This window comes from Neltuma alba, unplaced genomic scaffold (assembly GCF_004799145.2).
Source record: "Neltuma alba isolate B1F8T4 unplaced genomic scaffold, ASM479914v2 tig00003893_pilon, whole genome shotgun sequence".
NCBI lineage: Eukaryota > Viridiplantae > Streptophyta > Magnoliopsida > Fabales > Fabaceae > Neltuma > Neltuma alba.
The window spans coordinates 78829-91112 of record NW_021633470.1 but is presented as its reverse complement, the minus strand read 5'-3'; the positions used below and the strand labels follow the sequence as shown (position 1 = coordinate 91112).

At 39.1% G+C, this 12284-nt stretch overlaps 3 protein-coding genes across 3 annotated transcripts in view; 2 read left to right on the top strand and 1 right to left on the bottom strand.

The window, feature by feature from the left end:
• LOC114742894 (alanine--tRNA ligase) overlaps positions 1–12284 on the top strand; it is a 28601-nt gene that overhangs the window by 3272 nt on the left and 13045 nt on the right. Inside the window, exon 2 of the mRNA XM_028931119.1 lies at positions 4620–6691. Within this exon, the coding sequence (XP_028786952.1) occupies positions 4620–6691 (2072 nt within the window). The remainder of the gene's footprint in view (positions 1–4619; positions 6692–12284) is intronic.
• On the top strand, positions 454–2364 carry LOC114742898 (TOG array regulator of axonemal microtubules protein 1). Its single transcript, XM_028931123.1, has 6 exons — positions 454–736; positions 845–951; positions 1074–1221; positions 1316–1510; positions 1611–1797; positions 2163–2364. The coding sequence occupies exons 1-6, from the start codon at positions 527–529 to the stop codon at positions 2204–2206; spliced, it is 891 nt and encodes a 296-aa protein (XP_028786956.1). The 5' UTR covers positions 454–526; the 3' UTR covers positions 2207–2364.
• Positions 9368–11941, bottom strand: LOC114742896 (xyloglucan 6-xylosyltransferase 2-like). Its single transcript, XM_028931122.1, has 2 exons — positions 10301–11941; positions 9368–9665 (listed from the first exon to the last, which is right to left on the bottom strand). Exon 1 carries the CDS (start codon positions 11700–11702, stop codon positions 10338–10340), a length of 1365 nt encoding a protein of 454 aa, XP_028786955.1. The 5' UTR covers positions 11703–11941; the 3' UTR covers positions 9368–9665; positions 10301–10337.

Genomic DNA, 12284 nt, shown 5'->3' with positions numbered 1-12284 from the left:
TCCTATTTTTATCAACCAACAATATTGGCTTTTATGGGTTTTTTTAGCAGACAATATACAAAACAACTATATCTTTAAATCACTTTTTTTTTTTTAGTTTGTTTTTTTGGTACAAACATTTTTTAGTTATATTTCCTTTTTAATTACATTCCAATATCATGACGGACCCATTGGACAGTTGGCAAAAAAACCCATTGGACAATTTTGGCCCAAAAAAGCTCAGCGGTGGCCCGGCCCGCCAATTTACGACAATACCATACTATCCCGACATATTCCGGATGCTGGCTAATTAATTCTGAATTCCTAAGTCTGATCCGTTACCCATCCATCCAGCTTTTGAAATGTTACCGTTACGCGAACGCATCAACGTCTCTTGCCCTTTTTCAAATTTTGAAGTGAGTTTTATACATCAAAGGCGAATGCTATTTGATTCCTCATCAGAATCAAGCCAGCCCCACAAGTTTTATACTGATCTTCCGCTTTTACTCTGTTGGTATTCCTACTTCAGTCTTCATCGTCTACAACCATGCCTCTCAGACCAATTGATAACGCTCTTCCCACGGCAACCGAGAGGCCTAGAAAGCAATCGAAAGTTGTTCTTCCAGCCACCAAACAATCTGAACGTCCTCTGAATGACGAAAACCAGATTCTGATGCAGTCATCCGGGGATGCTACCGTTGATTATATCTCCTCTGAGGATCTTAAACCTATATCCGATCCTGAAGCAAGGATTCGAGTAAGTTCTTGATTTGAGTTGCCCCAGAAATAACCCACATCAATTTTGTTTTTGCCACTAATTCTGTCATCAAAATTAGCGCTAAATTTGAGTTCTTTGAAAATCTAGGGTTTAATCGAAGATCTGGGCTCAAAAAATTGGCTCAATGTCTGCGAGGCTCTGAACGATGTTAGGCGCTTCGCTTTGTACCACTCCTCTCTTCTATTCCCAGAATTGTAAGTAACCTGTTCTGATCTGGGTCGTGCATTGACAGTTTTTTGCAGCGCACGTTGTCCATTTTAGTATAGGCATGCACATTTGGGTTTCTGGAAATATATGATGTGAAATTGTGAAACAGGGGGAAAGTTGCGTCGGTGGTGGCCAAGACAATGAAAAATCCTCGAAGTGCTCTGTGCAAAACCTCTATTATGGCTGCTTCTGATATTTTCAAATCCTTTGGTGATAAATTGCTGGATCCCTCCACCTCTGATGCATTTGATAGCCTGGTGTGACTCCCTTTCCTTTCCCATGATCTTGCTTCCGTTTATTGATATTGTGAATGGATGGATTGGGGTTAACTGAAGGGTCGAATCTTAACAGCTTCTGCAGCTGCTGCTAAAAGCGTCTCAGGACAAACGGTTTGTGTGTGAAGAAGCAGATAAGGCTCTGAACTCAATGGTGGCTTCAATAGCCCCTCTTCCTCTACTCCAAAAATTGCGGGCATATGTTAGCCATAGCAACCTCAGAGTCAGGGCTAAGGCTGCTGTACCTCTCTCCAACAGCGTCTCCAATATGGTAAATTTGATGTACAATTGAGCTAAGCTGCTTGTTTTCTGGGTTTTTTATTACAGTGCAGTTATTAATGTTCAAAGTACATGACATGACCTACCATCAGGGGCTCGAAGAAATGGAAGAGTTTGGGATGGGAGAGATGATCAGAGTCGCGGCTGATCTGCTGAATGATAGGCTGCCGGAGGCGAGAGAAGCTGCAAGAAGCATTGCAACTTCTATGTACGAGGCGCTTACTAAAGACGAGGAACAGAAGCTCGAGGCGTGGCAGAACTTCTGCCAGTCAAAATTACCACCCATTCATGCTCTGTCAGTTTTCAAGACAGTTAGTCCTTGCTGTACCTCTCTCCAACAGCGTCTCCAATATGGTAAATTTGATGTACAATTGAGCTAAGCTGCTTGTTTTCTGGGGTTTATTATTACACAGTGCAGTTATTAATGTTCAAAGTACATGACATGACCTTACCATCAGGGGCTCGAAGAAATGGAAGAGTTTGGGATGGGAGAGATGATCAGAGTGCGGCTGATCTGCTGAATGATAGGCTGCCGGAGGCGAGAGAAGCTGCAAGAAGCATTGCAACTTCTATGTACGAGGCGCTTACTAAAGACGAGGAACAGAAGCTCGAGGCGTGGCAGAACTTCTGCCAGTCAAAATTACCACCCATTCATGCTCTGTCAGTTTTCAAGACAGTTAGTCCTTAGAAGAATCCGAGGATAGTGCCGTTCTTCTACTAAACTTAAGTTTCTAGTCATGTTCAAAGCATTAGCCAAATTGTGGTCTCATGTTTCCCATGAGGGCTCTATTTGTTAGTCTAGGTTGTAATTTCCTTCCCGGAATGTTAAGTGATATTTCTCTCTCACACGCAATAATTTTTTTTTCATAAGCACGATTGGAGATTTTTTTTTTTTTTAGGTGGGGATTCAAATCTTGTTCTGCGAAGCTGCTGTGACATCCTTCCGCCGAACCACAATATTGGATTTAACTTGACCATGGTGGGCCCATGAACCAAGCCCACTTATATGCTCCGAGCCTTGAGAACTTTCCGTTGACCACAATGGTCTTACATTAGGTATAATTAGGGTTACCAATAAGTGTTAGTCCAATAGAAGAATTTGGATATCTTAGACATCATATCCTGGGTTCGATTTTTGGATGGTGTGTATGAAAAAAATACTATTGGGAAGGGTCTTCGCTACGCGTTTGACAGTACCTGAGAGATTAGTCTCTTACCATTAGGTGGGAGGATATTATGGACAATAACAAAAAAAAAAGTACAATTAGGGTTTAATAAAAGATCCATAAATTAAGTCCATTTATGTATTTTTCTCGTTATTATGATTGATTTGGCATAGGGACACTGGTTAAAAAAAAACACACGCACGCACGCACGCACAACAACTCAACAACTCTCAATTTCATTATATGTGTGTAAGTGTGAGTAGATTTTTATTTTTCTTTCCGTGGGGGACTTTTGACTTAATATAGGAAAGTCTCACTTTCAAGAAAATCGAATTATTAAAAGATACATGGATCCTAAAAGGACTCGGATACACGCTTCCCTTAATTAATCTCATACTCGACTGTGAACAGACTTCAAATTCTGGAGAAATTTTGTTATCAGAAGCATTTGTATATACAAATTTAAGTTAATATGATAATGGTTTTGGAGCCAAATTGTTAATAATATAATTTTTATTAACATAATTAATAATACATGTATATATATTTATATAAGTTGAAAAACCATGGTTTTGATTTTTGAGGGGGGGTTTGGATAGCATTTTGTGCAAACCATGATTTGGGTTTCCAAACCATAGTTTGCAAGTACATCCAAACGGTGCCTTAATTGGGAAAGTCCCACTTTAAATAAAATCTGGCTTTATAAAGTACGTGAGTTGAAACAAATTGAGTGTGCGTATGAATCGCACTTTTATTTTTAAACTTTCCCTGTGTTTTTGCTAACAGTCGCATTTCAATATTCCATTATTCATGGGGGGTGGTTGGCCAGCCAAACATTTACTAACTCTTACCCAACCGAACGGAGACCCCAACCAATTTTGTAATTTTTGGAAGATAATAATGAAATACCCCAAACCAATTTTGTGATTTTTGGAAGATGATAATGAAATCTGAAATTATGCATTAACTAAGTTTTTTCTATGAATCATTCTGTGTGTTTATTGGAACATTAATTACGTTATACATACCTTATATTAAAAACTATGTATTTTTGCCAATGATTGAAAACTATATATTGGAGTAAAGATAATATGAGGATGAAATTACTGTAGTTAATGCGGATAAAATTATGAAATATCACCCCTTTAATGCTACCTTCAGTTCTTAATATAAAACCCTATTATAAGACCCCAATCCACTTTGTCTCTAATATTTATACTTTTTTTTAAGGTAGTCCTTCTAATAATGATAATTTTAGCAAACACATTTGATTAGTAAGAATATTTTAAAAAAGATAATATCTATTTATTACAAATAACTAATTTAATTTATTTTTAAATTTTTTTAAATTAATCAATTAGTTTTTATAATTACAACTGGAGGAAGTATTTTAATTGAAAAGAAAGAAAGAAAAAAAGAAAAAGAATCAGCGAAGTCTACATCCAGATACGTTTTTCCGCCAACTAGATCTAAATATTAAATCAGGGCGCCCATTGACGCCAAAATCCTAAAGTTGAAACTTACGCTTTCAGCTTCTACGGTTGTCTCCTCTTGTTGGCGGCAACCTACAGCAGCGCCTTACCATCCTGCCATGCCTTCAAAAACTCGCTTCTCCCATTCTGCCCCGCCAATGCTGCCGGAAAAGCCGTCCTTTTCAGGTTTTCTTCCTATCCGAGCTCCTCTTACTCTTGATGATTCTGAATTTGATGCTTCCAGCAATGGTACTTATACAAATAGTGGGTCTGAGTCCGAGGGCTTTGTGAGTGGTGACGAGTTCGGAATGGTGTCGACAAGGCCTTTAATTGTTGATCCAGAAGCATACCCAACAGGTAATTCATGCGAAGAGGAAGAAGAGAGTGTTGAGGGGGATACGAGTTTGCGGGTTATGCCTTTTGCCCATTTGTCTGGTTATGATGATCACGATGAGGAAGAAGCGGCGTATGAAATTGAAGGTGATGAAAATTTTAATGCTGTGAGGGTGCCAAGCATTGATATGCCAGAGAATTTTGTTAATTTGCCCAGAATTAAGGCAGCGGATGTGGATGCTGATGAGCTGGAAACTTCAACGTGGAGGGACTCTTCAACTGTGAACCAAGCCTTTATCACAAACGAGTGGACAGTTGCGAATCATTTGAGTTCTGATAATTTTATTGAACAGTTAAGCGCTGATATGTCCGAGAACTTTGTTGGTTTGCCCAGAATTAAGGCAGTGAATGTTGAGGAAGAAGAGAATGAAACTTTGATGTCAAGAACTGTTCAGCATTCTTTTGCTGCAAATGAGTTGACAGTTGCTGATTATAGGAGTTCTGTCAATTTTATTGAACATGATGATTTTGACGTGCCTGAGACCTTTATTGGTTTGCCCAAAATTAAGGTATTGAATGCTGAAGAAGAGGATATGGAAATGTTGATGTTAAGGGAATTTCCAACCTTTGATCAATCATATAATGCAAAGGATTTGACATTTGCTGGCGACTTGAGCTCTGGTAATTTGATCGAAGATGAAAACGGACATGAGAGTTTCATGGCAGATAAGAGATTGGCCGATGTAGAATACGAGCAGACTCTTGACAAAGTTGTAGAAAATAGAGTAGCTCAAGAAGAATATTCGATGGCGACTGATACATGTATTATATTACAGGATTCACGAATCAGTTTGAATACTGAGCAACTTGGCAAAGTAAAGATAGCATCAGATGAGCTAGAGAATGAAGAAGACTTCAAACTAGATGACACGCATAGGTTGGCAGGAGACACCCTAAATATTATAGAGGTTGATGCAGTAAGAGTGAAATCCATACCACAAAGAAAGTTAGAGGCGGAGGCCAAAGAAGCAACTGAAATGGGAGAAGGAACTTCAGTTATGATTGGTGACTTCGGCCTGTTAATTTCCAATATTGAGGATCTAAAGAAAAGCAAATGTCTGAAAACGGATACTTCTGCCCATGTTCTGCGAGAACAGAACCCTGAAACACAGATTGAACTAGTTTTAGATGCCAATAGTATGGAATGTACAGGAAGTGGATCTTGCCTCCCAACTCTAGAAGCTGCAGCTACTGGTAGTCGAGGATCCAATCTTGACATAAAATGTGAGAATGAGAAGCTGAGAAGCACATACAAATCTACAATTAATTCAAAAATCAATTTGAATGACGCTTCTGCTAGTTTCGAATTCAGTATCAATGATGCTTGCAAATGTAAGAATATTCCTACTGCTGAGTCTGCTAAATTTTCAGAGCCAGGACTAATTCAACAGACTGTATATTTGGAAAATGATTCAGAAGATAAGCTGTGTAGTGATTGCCATTCGCATGGCCATGTAGAAAGAGGTCCCAATTTGGGGGAGACTGTAAAAAGACAGCCTACTGTTGAGTTAAGTGCAATGAGCCACGAATCAAAGAGATCTGGTTCTTCTCTAGTTGGGGATGCAGAAGGCTTGATTTCAGCTGGCCATGAGCAGTTTATGGAACAAATTTCAGCTCTTTCTGTTCTTTTGGGTTCAGAGGGTCCTTCTGATAAGAACTGTCAACAAGAGCAGCCGGGCCAAATCTCACGCGAGAGATTAAACTTGCTGAAAGATGATGAATTTTTCCTATATGCAATTAGTAATGGTGAGTTAAATTGCAACAGACTTACATTCACCTCTGCTGATGAATCAAACGTTATCATTGAGAAAGATCTTCCTAATCTCACTGCCTTGCTAGATTTTGAAAGTCAGAATGGATCCAAGCACAACGTAAGTGCTAAAGAAAAGGAAAAGGTTAAGAAGATACAGCCCTTAAGTGTGAAGTTCCTGAGGCTTATCCAACGAATCAATCTATCTCTCGAAGATCCCTTTGTTTCGAAAATTTTATGCAGATTAGTTGCAGATATTGGAAGACTTTCTACTCAGGATTTTGTCATTGAATCAGCTAAAATTCTGGCTAAGAAGCTTGAAGAAAAACATGACGATGATTTAGACTTTTCTCTGAACATTCTAGTTCTTGGGAGAAGCGGAGTGGGAAAGAGTGCAACCATCAATTCTATTTTTGGTGAGACAAAGGTCATGACAAGTGCATTCGAACCTGGCACAGCCTCTGTAAATGAGGTTGCTGGTACTATACAAGGGATCAAGATCAGAATCCTTGACACACCTGGTCTTAGGCCCCCGATGAAGGAGCAAGCGTTCAACCGAAAGATATTGGCATCTATAAAGAGGTATATGAAAAAATTCCCTTTTGATGTCATTCTCTATGTCGATCGACTAGATTCCCTATCCTGGGATTTCAATGACTTGCCGGTATTAAAATCCATCACAAGTTCTCTCAATAAATCAATTTGGCAACGTGCCATTCTTACTCTGACCCATGCTGCTGCTTCTCCTGGGGACGATCCATCAGGATTCCCCTTAAGCTATGAGGCATTCGTTGCTCAAAAAGCAAACCTTGTTCAACAATTGATAGGCCGAGCAGCGGGTGACGTGTGCCAGGGAAATTCAAGTTTCATGTGTCCAGTTTCCCTTGTTGAGAATCATCCATTATGTGAAAAGAATAAAGATGGGGAATTTTTGCTCGCGAGTGGACTTGAATGGAGGAGCCAACTATTAGCTTTGTGCATATCGCTTAAGATACTATGTGAAGTGTCTTTTACTACAGGACCTCAAGCACTTCTTGGTCAGTGGAGGCATCTTTTCTTGCAGAACCAAAACCACTCTTCATCGCTAAGCCATCCATTGTCATCTTTGATGCAGTTTCCTGCTCAACCAATATTCTCTGCCAGTTGGAGATGATTCAGACGTTCTTTCGGGAAACGTACATGATTAGGCTCAAATGATCAATATTAGAATATAACCCACTTTCCACTGTTCGAACTATTATCAGCTTAACAGAAAAGCTAACTTCGAAGAATACTCACAGGGAGGGAGAGGGACGAGGTAATAGGCTTTTGAAATGGGTATCTGAGAATCTAATAGGATTCTTCCAAGTGTGTGGAAAAATTTTTATGCAAAACAATCTTCCTTATTATTGTATGATTTTTTTTTTTTGAGAACAATAAACTAAAATAAAAATTAATTAATTATCTTTTCTTTTCTTTTTATCAAATTGGTTTAATCATTAGAGGAAGACCGGAGACAAAGACTGCAGTAACGGCGGTGTGCTTCCCCGGGCGAAACCTGACGTTGTCCAGAGCATCTGCGATAAAAATCGTGGAGGATAGAAAACAGAAGAACAATTTTTTGGGGCATCAAATTAGATAAATTGTTTCAACGATAACTTCATGAAATATTAATTCCAGAAATTTGCTAATCTTGGAGAATTAATCGTAACGGAAAGGTTTTTGTGTTTACGGACAGTAACTCTGTATCTAAATATAAAACTTAGTTAAAAATTTAATTTGATTCTAAATATAATATTTTAATTTATTTTGTCTTTTGTATTTATTTATTTGTTTTAAGTAATTCTTATGATAATTACATATATTAAAATATTTTCATTTTAATATACGTTATTAAAAAATATTTTAAGAAAGATAATACTTACTCCTATGATCCTTAATATATGATCTAATTATTGAGCTGATTTTAATCCTAAATATAAGACATATTTCTCATATTTGTCATTTGTTTATATTATCCCTATAGATACTCCCTCAACCATAATCAAGTAGAAGATGGAGTAAGAATATTAAGAAAGATGATTTATGGTATTTTAGGAAAAACATATCATATTTTTTATGATTAACTAACTTACCTAATTCTCTTAATCTAATCAAATTAGTTAAATAAGTCTTATATTAAATGTAGTGGCTTCTAGATTTGGTTCTTTGGAGTAGGCAGAGGACCAGTGGCCGGAGGAAGAAATGGTAGGAGTAAAACACTACTCCGAAGGAAGAATAGAGGGAGAATCACCCATCTGCACCAGTAAATCAAGAGCAATAATTAACTAGGGCAGTTTGATTTCCTAACTAAAAAAGAAGATCCTTCGATCTTTCCATAAAATTTTAGTTCTTTGTCCGATCTAAATTTTACAGGAGAAAAAAGCCATCCTCCATTTTTAATAAATATTATTTTCCCAATCATAAATTGAGGGGAAAGAAGTTAAAAACAACGATACATACTTTTTTTGGCTCAAATTTATATTTTAATTTTAGAACTTTTGAGCTGATCTAGGCCGCTAGGATAAAAGTTAATTTTTTTTTCGGGGTGGTTCTTACCGGAAAAAAAAAAAAAGACAAGTTCGATTTTAACTAAAAAAAACCTGTTGGATAAAAAATAAGGTCTCGCATTAAATTAGGGAAGTTTTAGATGAAGTTAATAAAGCTCTCTAGCTAAATACACGAAAAGAAAAAGGAAAAGGAAAAGCTCTATCTGGTTTGATTCCTTAAAAGTAAGCTATCATAATTCTGTCTTACCCTTCAACACTTCCCTCGTCATGCTCAAAACATTCTCGTCCTACATATAGCAGAACTTAGATTAAAGGCTATATAAAATATGTAATTGTGACTAGCTATTCGTAGGAGCTAGCATTCTTCGATCGAAACAAAAATGTATATTACAAAAATGCCCTGTAATTTAACATGGCTCTTAACTCAGTTTGACATATTAGTAGCCATTGGCCATGTGCTTTGCTGCAGCATAACTGCCGCTCAAATGGTTTTATATTGAAAACGAGCAGCCAGCCTCACCATGTGGTTATGTTTAGAAATTACCCAAAGCCTGCTCTGTCCATTGCTTTAACTGGGAAAGATACCAACTACTAATAATGTTCCGTTCAATTTGCACACGAAACAACTAAACTAGATAATGAGGCTGTAGGTCAAACAATTTGATTAGCAACACATGTTGCCTTAAGTTGTTTCAGCTTACACTTCACAACTGTTCTGAATTATCTGACGATTACATGACTTATCATCCCTTTGTATGATGTGACGATGATGGTCGCAGATTCAGATCCAATGCCTCCCCTCACAAGCTTCTCTAATCACATTTACTCATGCGTGATTCTGCACGACAAATTTAATTCTGGTCAAACATCACTACTAAAATTTTCCCTGCCTACATGTAACGGCTCCGGCAGGATTACAGGCTCAGTAAAATCTTATACCAATACGATACTCTTCAACCCAGTTTCCCTATCTGTATCGTCTTCATATACACCAACGACGCTGCCCAATCGTTCAAACATCATTACTCTAGGGAAAGGGGGGGCCCTAATCGTTCAAACATCAAACAGCCTCAGAAAGGCATGATTTTGATCCAGAAGAACTCACACTGCTGGAATTTCTATCACACTTTCATCAAGTACGAGCAAAATACGAATGGTAATCAACAAATAAAGGAATTTATACATATAAAAGTGGCTATGATGCAACTATTCCTTCCAATTATACAGCAGACTAATCGACGGCATCAAGATGGCTATTGAATACAGGACAGACACAGATGAGGAAGCTATTTGTTCTTTCCAAAAATCAATATCACTCAGAATACTAAAACAATGATTGGTGAAAGAAAATAAATAGAGATTACAATTTTCAACACTATCGTGAGTGCTCCAACATATTACATATTGAAATCTATCATCCTTAATTGCAAAATAAACAGAGTATAGCAGCAGACAGACGGTGGGAAGCAATACTTGTTCGGGAAGCTGATCACTATCTCTTCGGAAACCATCACGAAGAAGTGGGCGACTTGATGGCTTTGAAAGATGGATGCAGCAATCCAAGCTCATCCTTCACATCGAGCGGATTGCTGGTTTCATTTCTCACTCTCTTTACCTTGCGACTACCAAGTGACTTGTGGGTAAAGCCATACATTTGCAAAATCTGGTTGTCACCAAAATTGTAGGCTCGGTCCATCTGTCTCAAGCACCTCTCAACCGGGTAATCCCCAAATTTTCCACAGGGTTTGCAACCCACAAAGTGAGTCACAAGTGGCCACCGGTGATCACCAAGACCTGGATGGTAATTCTCAATCATTTCTTCATACCGATCAACCAAAATACCCCAATATCCGTGCAAATAATAAGCATTCTCAAGGTAAACCTTGTCACCCCATTTGTCCCTCTGCTTCGCTAATATATAAACCATGGCAGATTGGTCATCAGCTTCAAAGACGGGCCGATTCTTCAGCTCCCTAGTGAGGACCTTCCCAGCTTCGTCTCTGATTTTCCCCTTGGGACCCATGGGCGCCCAGGTATCAAGAATGTCAAGCGACCACTGACAATTCCTAAGCAGGAAACTCCCAGTGTTCAGACCGATCCAATTCTTCTCATCGTACACCATTTCATTCCAACCGTGCATCACAAAGTTGTGATCCTTGTAGCGGTCCCACGGAACCTCGAACGCCATATCAGTGAACATTGCGTCACTGTCCATCCACCATAGAAACTCAATCTCCGGATGAGACAGCAACAGCTTCCGAATCAATGGGAGCTTGGCCCAGAATCCAGCCATTTCTGCATCGAGGAGAGCCATATTGTAGAAAATCTCAATCCCATGGAGCCTACAGTAATCAATCTTGTTCTTAATTGACTTCAGCAGATAATGATCCCCCACCGGATTTTCGCAGGGCTTGGGCGAAGACCCAGTTACTAGAAGCACCCTGGGCTTATTGGGTCCGATAAAATTCGGGTAATCTGGGTTGTTTTTCAACCACTCAGCACGCTGTTCGTCCCAATCTGAAATCTTGGGGCCAAGACTGTAAGGTGTATTTGGATCACGCTTCTCGTCATCGCCTCCCTCATCGATCAGAATCTTCGATATATCGAAGGTCGCGTAGTTGTTGGATTGCGAAGAGCCAGAGTTCTCGGGTTGAGCTTCTTCGAGGACGCGATGCGGCTCAACGCGCCGGCCACGCGAGTACAAATGGTCACGGATCTCGTTGAAGTCTTGCTCGGGGGTCCCGAACTTGCCGGCGCCAATGGTGCCACGTAGGACGACGACGGTGAGGAAGAGGCAGAGGAAGGTGACGGTGCCGTGGCGGCACGCCCTCTGGATCTGACGGAGTCGGCGATAACCGATACACCGTTCCAGCATTATTGAGTCGACTCGGCCGAGATGAACCGCCGACACACAAACCCTCTTGTTCCTGCTCTACAAGGAGAAAAAAGGGGGGGAAAGCGTGATTGCGATTATTTGGCAGTGTCTTGTGTCCAAAATCCAAATGTAATGTAAGAAATGAAGGCGGACGCGGGATGGGAATTGAGATGACGAAGATCGTAAATACGACGAAAAGTGTGGTTCTTTTCCGATTAGGGGTAGTCGGTGGAGCTCAAAGATCCACAAATTCCGGTCAAGCCCAAAGGAAATGAGCATGATGTTCCGACAGCCTGTATATATAATACATGTATCATTATTTTATAATACTATTTATCTTTTTTAATTGCTTTTTTTCTTCCAGCATCTTTTAATTACTTTTGGTTAGTTAGATCACATCCTTTTTCTCTTGGCCCCACTTTTACTACTTATATTTACACTTGTAATAACTGGAGTCTGGAGGCAGCCGCACGTTAACGCGGGGAGAACTATTTATATTTAACATGTATTTTCAAAAATTATAATAATTATTATTTGTATATTAAGGGTTCGATTGGAAATTTAAAACTAATTATTTATCTC

Excerpts from the sequence above, each read along its gene's own strand:
- LOC114742896 (XM_028931122.1), bottom strand. The coding sequence starts at position 11,702 with ATGCTGGAACGGTGTATCGGTTATCGCCGACTCCGTCAGATCCAGAGG.
- LOC114742898 (XM_028931123.1), top strand. The coding sequence starts at position 527 with ATGCCTCTCAGACCAATTGATAACGCTCTTCCCACGGCAACCGAGAGG. Across the intron at positions 1,222-1,315 it reads CTGATGCATTTGATAGCCTG|CTTCTGCAGCTGCTGCTAAA; the intron begins GTGTGACTCCCT and ends GAATCTTAACAG. Across the intron at positions 1,798-2,162 it reads CTTCTGCCAGTCAAAATTAC|CACCCATTCATGCTCTGTCA; the intron begins CACCCATTCATG and ends AGTCAAAATTAC.